This window comes from Chlamydotis macqueenii, chromosome 22 (assembly GCF_036417535.1).
Source record: "Chlamydotis macqueenii isolate bChlMac1 chromosome 22, bChlMac1.mat, whole genome shotgun sequence".
Lineage (NCBI taxonomy): Eukaryota > Metazoa > Chordata > Aves > Otidiformes > Otididae > Chlamydotis > Chlamydotis macqueenii.
In genome coordinates, this window is record NC_141577.1 from 5417576 (window position 1) to 5430749 (window position 13174).

The window sequence follows — 13174 nt, forward strand, 5'->3', positions numbered from 1 at the left end:
GCGCGTGTCCAGCCTACGCCGCTCCGCTTGCGGGCTTTCTCCTCGCCTCCGCAGCCCTTTCCACTCTTGGATCTGGCCCGCGCCTTTCCAGCAGAAGAGGCCACGGGCAGCGCAGATGACCTGCGAGAGCTGCCAGGGCTGGTACCTGTCCTCAGACCGCGGGTTCTGAGCGTGGCACCCCACGCAGCCAGACCGCAGCCAGACCCCGGGAGCTGGCAACACAAATATTCCTTCTGTGCCCCACTCACCTGTACCTAAAGGGTCCAGCAGAGTCACTTTGCGCTGGTTCCCTCGAGGCTCTCAGAGAAGCCAGCAAAGCCCAAGGCTGGTAAATCACGGCATTGCTCCACGTTTCTGGACGGCAAAGCGGTCACGGTCAGCTTGCGACACCCAGCTGAGGGAAGAAACTAAGCGGACGCGAGTTAGTAGAGCACAGTAGGGGAGAACTGTTCTATGTTCACCAACTGGGGGAAGAAATAAACAAAAATTAAAAAATTAATAATCCTCAAGCTTCTTACTCTGAAGCCTCATCTTGGGCACTGACAAGTCATGACTCAAACTTGGCGAAGTTCAAAGGAAGAACTAACCACACCTGACTTTGTTCATGAGCCAAAGCTAGGGCTGCTGCTCTACAGGGCCACCAAAACAAGACCTTCCGTGTGGTCTTCCCAGAAGAGAAGCATGCGCCGACATGAGGAACCTGCCCTGCTGTGAGGGCAGCACACTCCTTGGGAACACGTGGCAGCTCACAGTTCCTGTCCTGTGATGGCTGAGCCCTGGTCACCACACAGTTGCTCGCTCACCCTCCCCCTCCCCAGCGGGATCGGGGAGAGAACTGGGAAGAGAGGAAAACTCGTGGGTTGGGATGAAGCCAGTTTACTAGAACAGCTAAGGAAAATGACAATAACAGAGTATAAGGATACTAAAATACACAAAATGAACAATGCCCGATTTCTCAACACCTGATGTCCCAATGACCGACGCAGCCCGTTCCGAGCAGCGATCATGGAAATGACACCGAGCAGCAAGCAAAGGAGCAAAAGGGAGCCAGCAAGGGAGAGGGAACGGTGCCAGCAAACGAGGGAGAAAGATGGATGCCAGGAAGGCAGATACCCGCCCTGGCCAACCCCCCTTACATACTGCGCATGGCGTTTATGGCACGGAACACTCTCTCTGGCCAGTCTGGGTCAATTATTCCGGCTGTATCCCTCCCAGCTCCCTGCACCTGCACGTTAGCGAGACCTGGAAAGCCGGCCAGTGTCCTTGGTCTCATTCACAACAACTCATAACATCAGGGTGTTTATCAGCGTTCTTCACATAGGAAATTCAAAACACACCAGCTACTGAGAGGAAAATTAACCCCATCCCTGCCGAAACCAGGACACATCCACAGTAAGCTGAAATCCGCGGGGAGGCCTGGTCTTCATCCGATTTGTGAGACTACCTCAGACGTCACAGCAGAAGGGAGACAGACTCCCTGATGCAGATTAGTCTGGCACAAAAACACTTTGTAGCAGTCACTGCCCTTCCTGATAAACATCAAGCTTTTTCGGAAGATTTCAAACCAACATCATAGAGCTTTTAATAAAAGCCACTGATTTTGTCTTTCTTTCCGAGTAAGTTCTCAGTGCCAAAAACATTCATAAGCGGTGACTCGTGCATCGTGAACCTGCGCTCTCTTCATTTGCTCTTGCTCTGTTACTACAGCACTCGCTGGGGACTCAGAAGTCCTAAGAGCAAGCAGAAAAATAAAAGCCAAACGCTGATGACGGCAGAGGCAGAGCTGCTGGTTTTAACACACTCGTCGTATTTTGTAAAATCAACTTCCCTGATGGCGCAAACATAATCAACGCGGCAGGCCTCCTCGCAAGGCGTGAGGTCGTATCTGACGGAGTTAAACTCATGGTACTGCTGCAGATAGTGTGGATCCTCTGATATCCTCTCCAGCACCGTCTGCATGGAGCGTGCAGAGCCATCACGGACTTGGAAGGCTTCTGTCAGCCTATACTCTTCCTCCCACGCCGGGAACTCTTCCTCCCATGTTGAGGCCATCATGTTGGCACGAGTTAGGTTCAAGTAGTAAGTCACCATATCCTGCAGGGAGAGAAAAACAGAATGAGGACAGCTCAGGAAAGGATCGGCCCTTGAGTGAAATGTTGGCCAGGATGCGATCAGCCCCTTCTCCCAGACGCCGGCGTGCAGCACAGCCATTACAAATCAATCAATTTAGCGAGTAGGGGGACTCAAATAATTTTCTAGATGGTTAAAAGTTTTTGGGGGGGGGTTGACAAGTCTGTCAGTCCCCAGAGAGAAGTTTTGCAATCCACGTTACCTGGGCAGTAAGTCAAGGGTCAAAGACGACTAGCTAAAGACAGGAAGAGCACGACAAAGCCTGTCCTGCACTGCCCTGGGGAACTCATTGCAGCAGAAGACCTGGGCCAGCTGACGGCAGTTGCCTTGCCTCTACCCACTGATGCTCTTAGTAAATCTTAGTGCTAGCCACGAGGCTGAAATATCTTGGCTGAGGTCTTGGCTGAGCCACATAGCCGCTTGGCTCCCGTAGTCCTGCCTGTTGAAACTACACGGAGGATTAATTCAGGAGCACTCTTCTAAAACTGCAGCGTGCGCACACGGGAATCCCCTACCAGCACTTGAAGGGTGTCTGGATCGTAGTCGATCACCCGAATCGCAGGGTTGTTGGCTCCGTTGTTCACGCCAGGTAACGTCGTTTTCCAGGGAGTCACTGCAGGGGCCAGGAACATGACATTGATGGGAGAACCTTAACAGAAAGGCAAAACAACCCGTGAACGGGAGACCCTGGCTTGTATCACACCCAGGGTTGTGTGGCAGCAAGCCGCCCAGGAACCGATCTGCAAACGGCAGCTGTGTCACCAGCTCGAGTCACAACGACGCACGCACACAGATCGGCACCAGGGACTGAACACGGGTCTGCTGCAGCTGAGGCTTTCCACTGCTGTCAAAAACTCTTGCAGCAAGGTTGCGCAGGAGAACCACACTCAGCAAAGGAGACCCAGAGCATTCCCCATAACCCCAGTGCAAAGACTTGTAACTGCTCCCTTATGTCTCAGCTGAGGTCCAAAACCCATCGCCGGGGAGCAGGCAAGAAGCTGCAAGGCACGGAGGGAAGCAACAAAATTTGAAGGTAAACAGGAAGGAGGGCTGGAGCTACAGGCTGGGGGTGGAGATCAGAACCCCTGCACACTCTTGTTGACCAAGGCATTTCACAAGCCTTTTCTGGCTTCTCAGCTGCGTTCAGCTAACAGCCACTGAAAACTCCCATTGACAGTGATTTTCTGGGGGTTGGAAGAGCTATCACACGAATGCTTGGGTGGCCAGAACCGGTACCTGTGTCACTGTAAAATATCCGAAAGCTGTCCGTGTGATGGTGCCCAAAAAACTGGGCCGCAATCACTCTGTGGTGCTTCTGCAGGATTTTCAAGTATCGTTCATTAAAGCCACTCCGGAACCAGGGCTTGCCTCGTTTCTTCTCGAATAAGCCAGGAGGGATGTGCCCCACGATGTAGACCTACAAAAGCAAAGAGTTGCACTGACTGCAAAGCCCACGCTTCCCGCAGAGCATTGGTTTGCTGTGGCCGCACAGAGGAGAGAGCAGGAGCAAGAACAGCTTCCAGGTTAGGAAAAGGCCTTTACAAAAACTGTTCATTTATTTCCTTTAATACCATTTCATCAGCTCTAGAGGCATTGGTCAGTGTTTCTTCCAGCCACTGGAACTGCCCTCCAGGATCTTCCTCACCAGCTGTCTCATCATTCTGGTCATAGTACAGATTGGTATTGAGGACAACCATTCGGCCCCTTGTCCCTGGGCTGGGCAGCTTCTCACTGTAGAAAGCTCCTGCAAAATTCAAGCAGCAGGGAAAGAACTGGAGGTCTGGTCACGCTGGTTGCTGTGACCCAGATCCCTTTGTTTCCGTGGCTCTCAGCTCTCCTCAGCAATAGCCACAGCAGAGTCGCTGTCTGGACAAGGCACCAGCAGCACTTTGACCGCTCCAGGACGGGGATGTACAGCGACTCTTCCCGCTCTGTACCTCTTGTGCTTATGCCTCTGCAGGCGAAGGGAGACCCTGCCCGGGGACAGTGCGCAGCACCAGAGCTGGGCAGCTCTGGAGAGCGCAGTGCTGGCCTGTACCAGCAGCTTTCCTAAAAGATCTTCCTTCTTCCACAGAAACCCAGCACTCTACATTCTGTGCAGGGACGCTTTCCAGTAACTCAAGGAAAGCAGGAGAGACTAAAGCATAAAGAAATGTATTTTCTTGCAAGCAGGAGAACTCAGTGCCAGAAATCAGCATTACACTGGATATTTACTCTACAAAAAGGGGAAAACTATTTACGGTATTCAGCTAAGCACTCCCACCTCCCCGGAGCGCTGACAACATGAGCCAGTGGTGCTGGGTTGTGGTTGTACAACTCCCACCCCTGTCCTGAGTCACTCGGTGCTTGGTGCGAATCCTCTCCTCCTGGGCCGCATCCCAGCCTCGGGTGAGCCAGGAATGGACTGTGAAGGTGGTGAACCCAAGCGTTGAGGCACCCCCTTAACATACCCAGCTTCTGCTTTCCCCGTTATTGGAAATGGTAGTAACTGTCAATCATCTCCTGACAACCTAGTACATCTTGACCCGGGTCGGAGCTGAAAGCGGGGTGATAGCAGAAGTAACCAGTGAAAAGCACCAAAATTAATTTCACCACCCGAGTCGAGCCAAAATGGAAAAGTACATGACCAAAGTCAATTATCTCAGATCCTATAAACCCTAAGTGAGACCCTTCGAGCTCTCCTGGAACACAGCAGCTGTGACCAGCATCTCCCCTCAGCTGGGACACCTCTCAGGCACAGCCTCCTAAAACCAAAGGGGTTTAAGGAACGGCTGCTGGCAAAGTTGACAAAATACCAGGGTGAAGTCCAACTTCTCGAGCCTCAGTTATCGCCCACCGAGGAATGCCGATGCACTGGGACTATTCAAATTGAGAAAGAAGAGGGAACTTTTAACGACAGGCCAGGCTCCTCTATCCACCTCTCTACCTATATATATATATATATATATACACACACACGTATTTCACTGGATCCAAATATTTCTGTCTGTGTTTGTGTGGTTTGTGTTTAGACATATATGCATATAGATTGATTTAGGAGACCCTGCAGTAAGTTAATGCTAATCTTGTCAGACTCCAATCTGTAATTAAGTCGCTGTTTTAATCATAACATGTTCTACTGAGTGACTGTTAATCTCAAATTGGTTAATGATTAATTGCTGCTAAATTCAACTTTTGATTTACTGCACACCATTAATAAATCTTAATTGTTGCTACATTGTAACCATGTGAAATATTTCATCCGCGACACATACCTGCTCTGAAAAGAGGAATAGAAGCATTATCCAGCCAGGGACGCCAGAGTTCAGCTGTTCGGTTGTAGATCTTGTGCTCTTTCCCTGGAAACTGATTCTTGGGGTGGAAGTCATGATTACCCATTGCCGCGTAGACTTTAGTATCTAGAGACAGAGAAAAGGAGGCACAGAGGAATCCATGCTCGAAGTTCCCCAGCACCAACGCTGCCTGAGCCACTCACGGACTGGGAGAGAACAGCCCAGCTTGAGAGCTTTGCAGAAGCCAAGATCCGCACCACAGCCACGTGGTTGCATTGATGGGGGGTACAACACTACAAAGACCATCCCTCCTTGGGACAAGCCACCCCAGAGCCACGGCTTTACAGATCAATCAGGGAGCTTTCACCGTCACTAACGCTCCTGCCCCCACTGCTGACGTGGATTAAGCATGAAGAAATTTTGCAGCCTCTTCTGTCTTAATGACTAATTAGAGAAACGCTTATTTTCCTCTCTTCTGAGCTAACCTGAAATAACGAGTGCGCATAAGACGCCTCAATTCGGACACGCCTCTTGCCATACAGCAACTAGGAAGAAGACAAACAAGTCCTAACAACCACGGCCCTTCTGGGCCTTTCCCCTTCTCAATTTTGTCATTTCTTCACCCTGGTAAACTCTTCCCGTGAGACTCCTCTCCCCTTTTCATCCCCTCGAATCCTACCTGGAAATGTCTCTTTTATCAGAGAAGTCAGATTTTCTATTATGTGCAGAACCTTTTCTTCTCCAAGCTTCTCATCGGGGACGTGGGGAGTATCATCCCTAGAAAAATAAAATCAGCACAGTCACTGTCTGTGACTAACAGGGCACACGCTTGAAGTGACAAGCAAGGCAGAGAAACTGGCTTCCTTCTCTCTGTCTCCTAGGGAAAAAAAAAAAAAAGAAAGGTGAAGTTGAAGCTTTTGGGGGTAGGAAGCAGCACTACCTTGAAAAACCCACACACAAGCATAAGTGGAGGCTCACTGCGCCTCACTGCATTTAACAGACACTAAAGCTGACTGGAAATATTGCAAGGAACAGCATTTTGTAATCTCAGGTCAACATCTGATAGGCAATAGTGAAGCAAAGCTGTTTGCACAGCAGAATAACGACTCTCATTAAAATAAAACAAAGGAATGCTTCCAGTAAGGCAGTGATCACCGAGGTCTGCCTCCAAAAGTGCGGCAGACACACTTTTACGTTTTCACTAATATGCTTACAGCATTTCTAGATGCTGCTGGGCTGTCAATAAGCCCATGGAAGAAGAAGATCAAAATTATGTCAAACAACTGGGAAAAAATAGTTTAAAGGAAAAAGAAAAGTCAACATAAAGTTATAAGGACTACTTCTAAGTAGGAATAGAGAGAGAAAATGAAATCTTCTATCCATAGAGACAGAAAATGAAAACGTATGGTCAGGCAACAGCACTGCAAACTGGGACTGGAGGTTACAGCAGATTACAGGTTAATTTTGTAGTTAGAAAAAAAAAGCAGATATCACAAGAGGACACAAACACAATACTCATGCAAAATAAAGCTTTTAACGTCTCTAAGTGCTATTCAGGTCTCCTGTGGACAGCGTACCCACTTCTGGAGACCAGAATAGGAGAAAACATGTTCCACTTGGGGAGGTTCTTCACACTTCTAAAGCTCCTTTTTGAGACAAGTCTCCCAGGCGCCTCTTTACAGTTCAACGAAATGCCGCAGGTCTGGTTTGCAATGCTCTCGTCCTGCCTCTAACAGGCAGGACTTGGTGCACCAACAGAAAGAGCACGTCCCGCTCCCCCGAGCGTTTCGGGTACTCAGGGTTTGTGTGGAGTCAGACAGGGCTGGCAACAATTAAAAAGAAAAGGAAGGACGGTGAATTGCGATCCTTTCCTTACCTTACTCTGCCTCACCGCTTGTTGGGAGTTTCTTGCAGGTGTTGAGAGGCCTCGTCGCGGTTACGCTCTCCCTCCAGCCTCCCTTTGCCATTATAAGGCGCATCCACATCTCACCTCTCCGAAATGGTAACCGTCTAAAGAGCCCTGGATCTCCCCTAGGCTCCTTACGCCCCGGCTGCCCCTTCTCCCCTCCAAACCCTGGCGACCCTCAGAGCGGGCAGCATCACGCCGCAGCCCGAGAGCGGCGCACAGCGCCAGAACAGCCCACCGGCAGTTCCTGGGACACCGGGCGCTTGGGAAGAGCAGCTCTCTACGGAGGCAGACCCCGTCCCTCGGCCCCCGGCGCCGCCGCGGGAGGACGGGGCAGGAGAGCCCCGCCAGTCAGCCGGTTCGGAGCCCGCCCGCCGCTGCGGAGGGGCGGCTGGGCAGCGGATCCCCTCCCGGCGGGACGCCGGCCCGGCCCGGCCCCCGGCCCATCCTCACCCGGTCCAGAGGACGAAGTCCGGTCGCTGCAGGCGGCTCCTCATGGCGCGGGCAGCGGAGGCGAGCAGAGCCCAGGGCGCGTCGCAGAGGTAACTGCCCCAGGGCCCGGCGGCGGGCCCGGCCCGGGAGCCGCCCGAGGGGCACCCCTGCCCCGCGCCCACCGCCGCCTCGTAGTCGGGGTCCCAGTGCAAGTCGGTGATGTGCCAGAAGCGCCCTGCGCCCGCCGGGAGAGGCCGAGGCTCAGCGGGGCGGGGGGCGCGCAGCTGCCGCCGGGCACCGCTCGGGGCCCCCCCGCCCGGCCGGGGAGCGGGGCGCGCTGCCTCCCCTTACCTGTCAGGGCCGCGGCCAGCGGGCAGAGCAGGAGGAGCGCCACGGGCTGCATGTCAGGCACCGGCTCCGCTGTATTGCATAGCCCAGCCCAGCCCAGCCCAGCCCAGCCCAGCTCCGCCTCCCCGGCAGCCTACCTCCGCTCAGCGCAGCCCGGGCAGCGCCCGCACTCAAAATGGCGCCGGCCGCCTCGCCGCGGCCTTCCCCTCTCCTCCCCCCCATTGGGCGGAGGTGGAAGACGGAAGGCAGCGATTGGCTGGCAGCCGGCGGAGCGGCGCCCGCGGATTGCGGTGGTGCGCGCGGGCCGGCTGGCGCCTGAGTTCTGCCGCCGCCATGTGGAGCGGGCACGGTGCGGGCCGGGGGCGGCGGGGCTGGGCCGGGGGGGGCGCGGGGGGAGCGGCGTCCGGGGCCGCCGGAGCTGGGAGGGGGGGAACGGGACGAGGCCGAGGCCGCCATCGCGCCCCGTGATGGCGGTAGGGACGGAGGGCGCGTCGCCGCCGCCGCCTCACGGGCTCTCCCGCTCCCCTCTCAGGTACCTTCGACGGCGGGTACGGCGCTGTGGGCGCCTCCGGGCCTCCGGGCGGTTACACGCAGTCCCCGGGCGGCTTCGGCTCCCCCGCCGGCACCCAGGCGGAGAAGAAGCAGGTAGGCCGGGAGCGGGTCCTCGGCCGGCGCCGGGCCGCGGGGGAGCGGGGAGCGGGGCGGCCGGGCCCCGGCGGCGCTGACGGCCCCGCCGTCCCCTGCAGAGAATCCGCTCCCAGAACATCGTGCCCTGCACCGTGTCGCAGCTGCTGGCCGCCGAGCAGGTGGACGAGACCTTCCGGATCCGCGACGTGGAGGTCTCCCAGGTGGGCGCCGGGGGAAGGCTGCGGGTAAACCAAACGGGTTTCCCGGGGTCTTTCCGGGTAAACCCTTCCCTCTTCCGACGCAGGTCACCATTATGGGGATAATTCGGCACGCAGAGAAAGCACCGACGAACATTCTCTACAAAGTGGACGACATGACGGCAGCCCCGATGGATGTCAGGCAGTGGGTTGATACTGATGTAAGCACCGGGTTCCTGATGAACGCGCTTCTTTAAAAGCTTTTGAAAGCGGTGAAGGGAGAACTTACCAGAAAGATGTGGCTGTTCTGAAAAGTGTTTTAGGATTAACATGCCTCTGAAAGCCCAGGAGATGCTGCTGGAGCAGAGGTCACTGGTGCTGTACGCGACTCCTGTTTTGTAATTCATATCTGGTTCTGCATTGAATCACTTATTGAATAATTATTTAGAGTTCATCTGCTGAGGCAGAACTGTTACCTCATAGCTGAACTGCGAGGTGCGCGCTCAGTACCTTTGTGTAGAAATACAAGGAGAGAGAGTGAACAGAGATTTTTCTGTGTGGCTCAGTGATTGAGGCAAAGATGTGTACCAGTGGATATTGTCTTGTTTTCTGATGCGTGCCTCCTGAAGTGCTGATAATTTTCACTGCTGGTATGGCAGGCCTTTAAAGCTAGCCCATGGCATTACAACATATATTTGAAGGCAGTGGCTGAGTTCAGTTGAACAACTTTGGGAAGGCAGACATTCATTTGGCTTAACTGCGAGTTTATAATAACTTCAGAAAAGGTTCTAGCCTGCTTCCGTTCCCCTAGCCGAGTTACATAGTTGGACAGCTGCTTTTTTACTGCTTGAGGGTTCTTTCCTCTTGTTGCTCTGTGAAAACCCCTCAGGAATGGACAGGCAGCAGAGCAGACAACTGGCTTTGCTGTCAAGTGTACAGTGTGTTCAAATGAGCAAATATGATTTTCTTTATTTTTCATTGAAAGTTACGTTTACCTGGCTGCTCTTACTGGACGTAGGAATGTCTGCTGTTTGTGTTTACTTGAGATAAGCCCCCTTTCCTAAGTCATTTATTGTGATAATTGAGAAATGGAAACATGAATCAGCAAAACCTCCCTTTCTCCATTAGGAGGCAGGAGGCGAGAATGTTGTGGTACCTCCAGGAACTTACGTAAAAGTAGCCGGTCATCTTCGGTCTTTCCAGGTAAGCTGATGTAACCCAGGTCTGACTCCAAGTCACGAGGCTTGAGCAGCGGCGTGAAGGATTGGTGATCTGGCGCTGCGTTTGTGGGCTCCCTTTAGAATATCCACTTAGTTGTGGTCTTTCCTCGTCCTTCCCTGTGGACGAACCCTTGGATGTTTTTGCCAGGGCTGTATTTAATAACGCTTTAATTGTTCCTAAATGCAAAGGACAGAGGACCCATTTAAAATGCCGTTTTGCATTGGTGTGTCGTTTGCAGCAGAACAGAGCACTGCCCACCAGATTCTTGGGTGTTTGTGCTGTAGAGCTTAGGTTCTGGTTAATGGGGACGCTTCTTGTAGCGTATTATGTGATGTCGTTACCTCATAACTAAATATGTTAATAAATATTCAAATAATGGTGCATGCGTTAAAGCAAAGTGCAATTACCAGTTGGTTGGAAAGAGAAACTGTCTGCATTGTCTTGCAAAATCACATATGAAAATGTAAGTTGGAAAATTTTGGACTAGTCATGTGCAGACAAGCTCCCTACCCAGCACTACCCCTGTTCCGGAGAGAATAGTTGGATTTGTTGTTAAGCGTGTTCCTGTTGGTGTAATGGTAATGTTTTTCTTTGCTTTTTTTCTTTTTTTTTTTCTTTTCTTTCCCCTCTGAAAGAATAAGAAAAGCTTGGTGGCATTTAAGATCATGCCTCTAGAAAATATGAATGAGTTCACCGCACACATACTAGAGATTGTCAATGCACATATGATCCTCAGAAAGAATCTTATGGTACGTACTTGAAGATCCTGATTCCATCTTGGCCCTTACTGGGTTACTGGTTATCGCCCAAAGCAAGAACCTCTCGGTCCGTTGGGGAAATTGTGTACCGGCTGTGGGGCTGGAAAGCTTGAAGCTGTTGGAGGGCTGAAGTGAAGGTGTAACAAGAGCCCTGGCTTCCTTGGAGACAGATTGTGTTGCAGTCCATTTCCGGCAATTTCCTTTGTGAATCTATTAGTAATTACTGTCCTCTGAGGTAACACTGAGTCTTTAATGCTGCGGGCTTGTGGCAGCCTGGGTAACTGCTGCCGTTTTACTCTCGTCATTGCAGTCAGCGTCAAGAATGCCTCAGTCGTTTGCCTCCGCTGGGATGGGTGACGTGGGAGGCTATGGAGGAGGTGGCAGCCTACCAGTGAATGGACTCACAGCGCATCAGAGTCAGGTAGGTGCAAGCAGCTTCTCCAGGAACACAGCGGTTGCAGCAGATGCTGCCATGGCGTGAGGCAGGACAAAGAAAGGCAAGCTCAGTTACTCCTTGAAGACTGATAGTTTTTCCTCGACCTTGCTGTCCGTCGGTGACAGAGAAGCTTAGCTGCGTGCTAATGATGGTTCTTGCTTTTTCAGGTGCTGAACTTGATTAAAAACTGCCCTGTCCCCGAAGGTATGAGTCTTCAAGAGCTGAAACTTCAGCTCCACAATATGAGCATGTCAACAATCAAGTAAGTGTGTAGAAACGAAGGATGCTCAGGAAATCCAGGCAGTCCTTCCTGGAGTCTGATAAAAGGACGCAGAGAGGAAAATAGTGGGCAAGCCCAGATCCTTACTGGTGAAACAGCAGTAGTAATTTCAGAAGTTCCCAGTAGGATGCAGTGGTGAGCCAGAGCTGTTGAAGCCTTCGGCCCCTTGGAAGGAGCCGTTGTCAGCTGAAGGGGTGGTAAAATGCTTCGCTCTCTATTTTCAGAACAAGCTGTTTAACAGTTCAGTAGCAGAGTAACGGGCACCGGGGCGTACTGTGGTGCCTCAGCAGTATTTTCTCCTGTTCCAGGACTACCTTGCTCTCTGCACACCAATCAAAACTTGCAAACAGGCTGTTTCTCTTCTCCCTGCTCTCCCTGATAACTTCTCATCCCTGAGACTTGGAAAAACGGTGAAGTCTAAAGACAGTAATTAACATCCAGTATCTTTCCGTGTTCTGTCTCCTTTGAAGCAGAGCCTAGGTACAGCTGTTACCTGGTTTTACTGGGAGTGGTGGCCTTTCCCTCTGTGTCAGGCAGGCTAAGAGCTGCCCGGGGAGCTTTGGAGAAACTTTCTGTACCTGCTGACTGGTGGAGCAGCACTTCAGCTGCTCACAGGATAGAGCCACCGAGAGCTTCCCTTGGCAGATGCCAGAAGGGAACAGTAGGGATGGGGTCTGTAAGTGAGAAATCCTTGAGAGAAAGATGTTGGATAGGAACTAGTTAGAAATTGTTTGGTTTTTTTTTTTTTTCTTCAAAAGGCAAGCTGTTGAATTCCTTAGCAGCGAGGGACACATCTACTCTACGGTGGATGATGATCACTATAAGTCGACGGATGCTGAGTGAAGTTACTTCCAGCTGGATTTAGTTCTAAGCAAATGCTTGTCCATGTATCAAGTTATTCTGCTGAGCTTTGCGACGTGGAAGGTGATCTTTGCTCTTTCTAGCCTGTGAAAGTCCCAGTTACTCTGTGAGTGCCTCCTTGGAATTGAAGGTCAAGCAGAACGTATAGGATTCTGTTAACTGGACTCAATTTTATGTTGTGACCATGTGACTGAAAGCAGGAAGAGACACGGGAAATCTGAACTCCATCAAAGCTTCAGAGTCTTCAGTTTGTTTTTGTCTCCTTAGAGGATGCGTGTTAGAAAGAAGAGCCTCTTTCTAATCTTGTCCTTGTCTTTTGTTTCTAGAGCTGTTTCTCCTAGCTCAGCTTTCATTCAGTTTCGTTCACAAAGTGGATAGCCGAGAGTAATATTCCACTAATGTACAGTAATCATGAATAGATTTTTTTAATTGGTTTAGTTTATGCATTTGAATCTATATTTGTACTATGAGGTGATCTTGTTACTAGAGCTTTTGAATGTTTCCAATAAAACTTTACCTTGGGTAGTCTTGCTTGTGTGTGTGGCTCTGGAGGCTTTTCATCTTCCCTAAAAAGAAAACCATCTGCGCTGACAAAACCTAGCCATGTGGGTAAAAGCACAGCCCATGCTTTCAGAGTTTCTTTAACGATGCTAATTTTTTCCTTAGCTTTTGAAGTAAATTGCTTTAAAAGGTCAAACTGAATTGA

The 13174-nt window shown here is 51.5% G+C and overlaps 2 protein-coding genes across 3 annotated transcripts; one reads left to right on the top strand and one right to left on the bottom strand.

Annotated features, from left to right (window-relative positions):
• Positions 1-860: 860 nt before the first annotated feature.
• Positions 861-8180, bottom strand: SMPDL3B (sphingomyelin phosphodiesterase acid like 3B). 2 transcript variants are annotated; one of them, XM_086765216.1, is made up of 8 exons: positions 8092-8180; positions 7762-7975; positions 6082-6179; positions 5385-5528; positions 3702-3874; positions 3367-3547; positions 2646-2779; positions 861-2094 (listed from the first exon to the last, which is right to left on the bottom strand). In XM_086765216.1, exons 1-8 carry the CDS (start codon positions 8141-8143, stop codon positions 1702-1704), a joined length of 1389 nt encoding a protein of 462 aa, XP_086621342.1. In that variant the 5' UTR covers positions 8144-8180; the 3' UTR covers positions 861-1701. The 2 variants fall into 2 exon arrangements, with proteins under 2 accessions (XP_086621342.1, XP_086621343.1); XM_086765217.1 differs by lacking the exon at positions 8092-8180 and adding an exon at positions 6980-7224 and having other exon boundaries at positions 7762-7865.
• A 162-nt stretch (positions 8181-8342) lies between these two features.
• On the top strand, positions 8343-12993 carry RPA2 (replication protein A2). The gene is made up of 9 exons (XM_086765266.1): positions 8343-8437; positions 8621-8733; positions 8835-8936; positions 9020-9133; positions 10041-10115; positions 10769-10882; positions 11202-11312; positions 11495-11589; positions 12366-12993. The coding sequence occupies exons 1-9, from the start codon at positions 8422-8424 to the stop codon at positions 12448-12450; spliced, it is 825 nt and encodes a 274-aa protein (XP_086621392.1). The 5' UTR covers positions 8343-8421; the 3' UTR covers positions 12451-12993.
• The last annotated feature ends 181 nt before the right edge of the window (positions 12994-13174 follow it).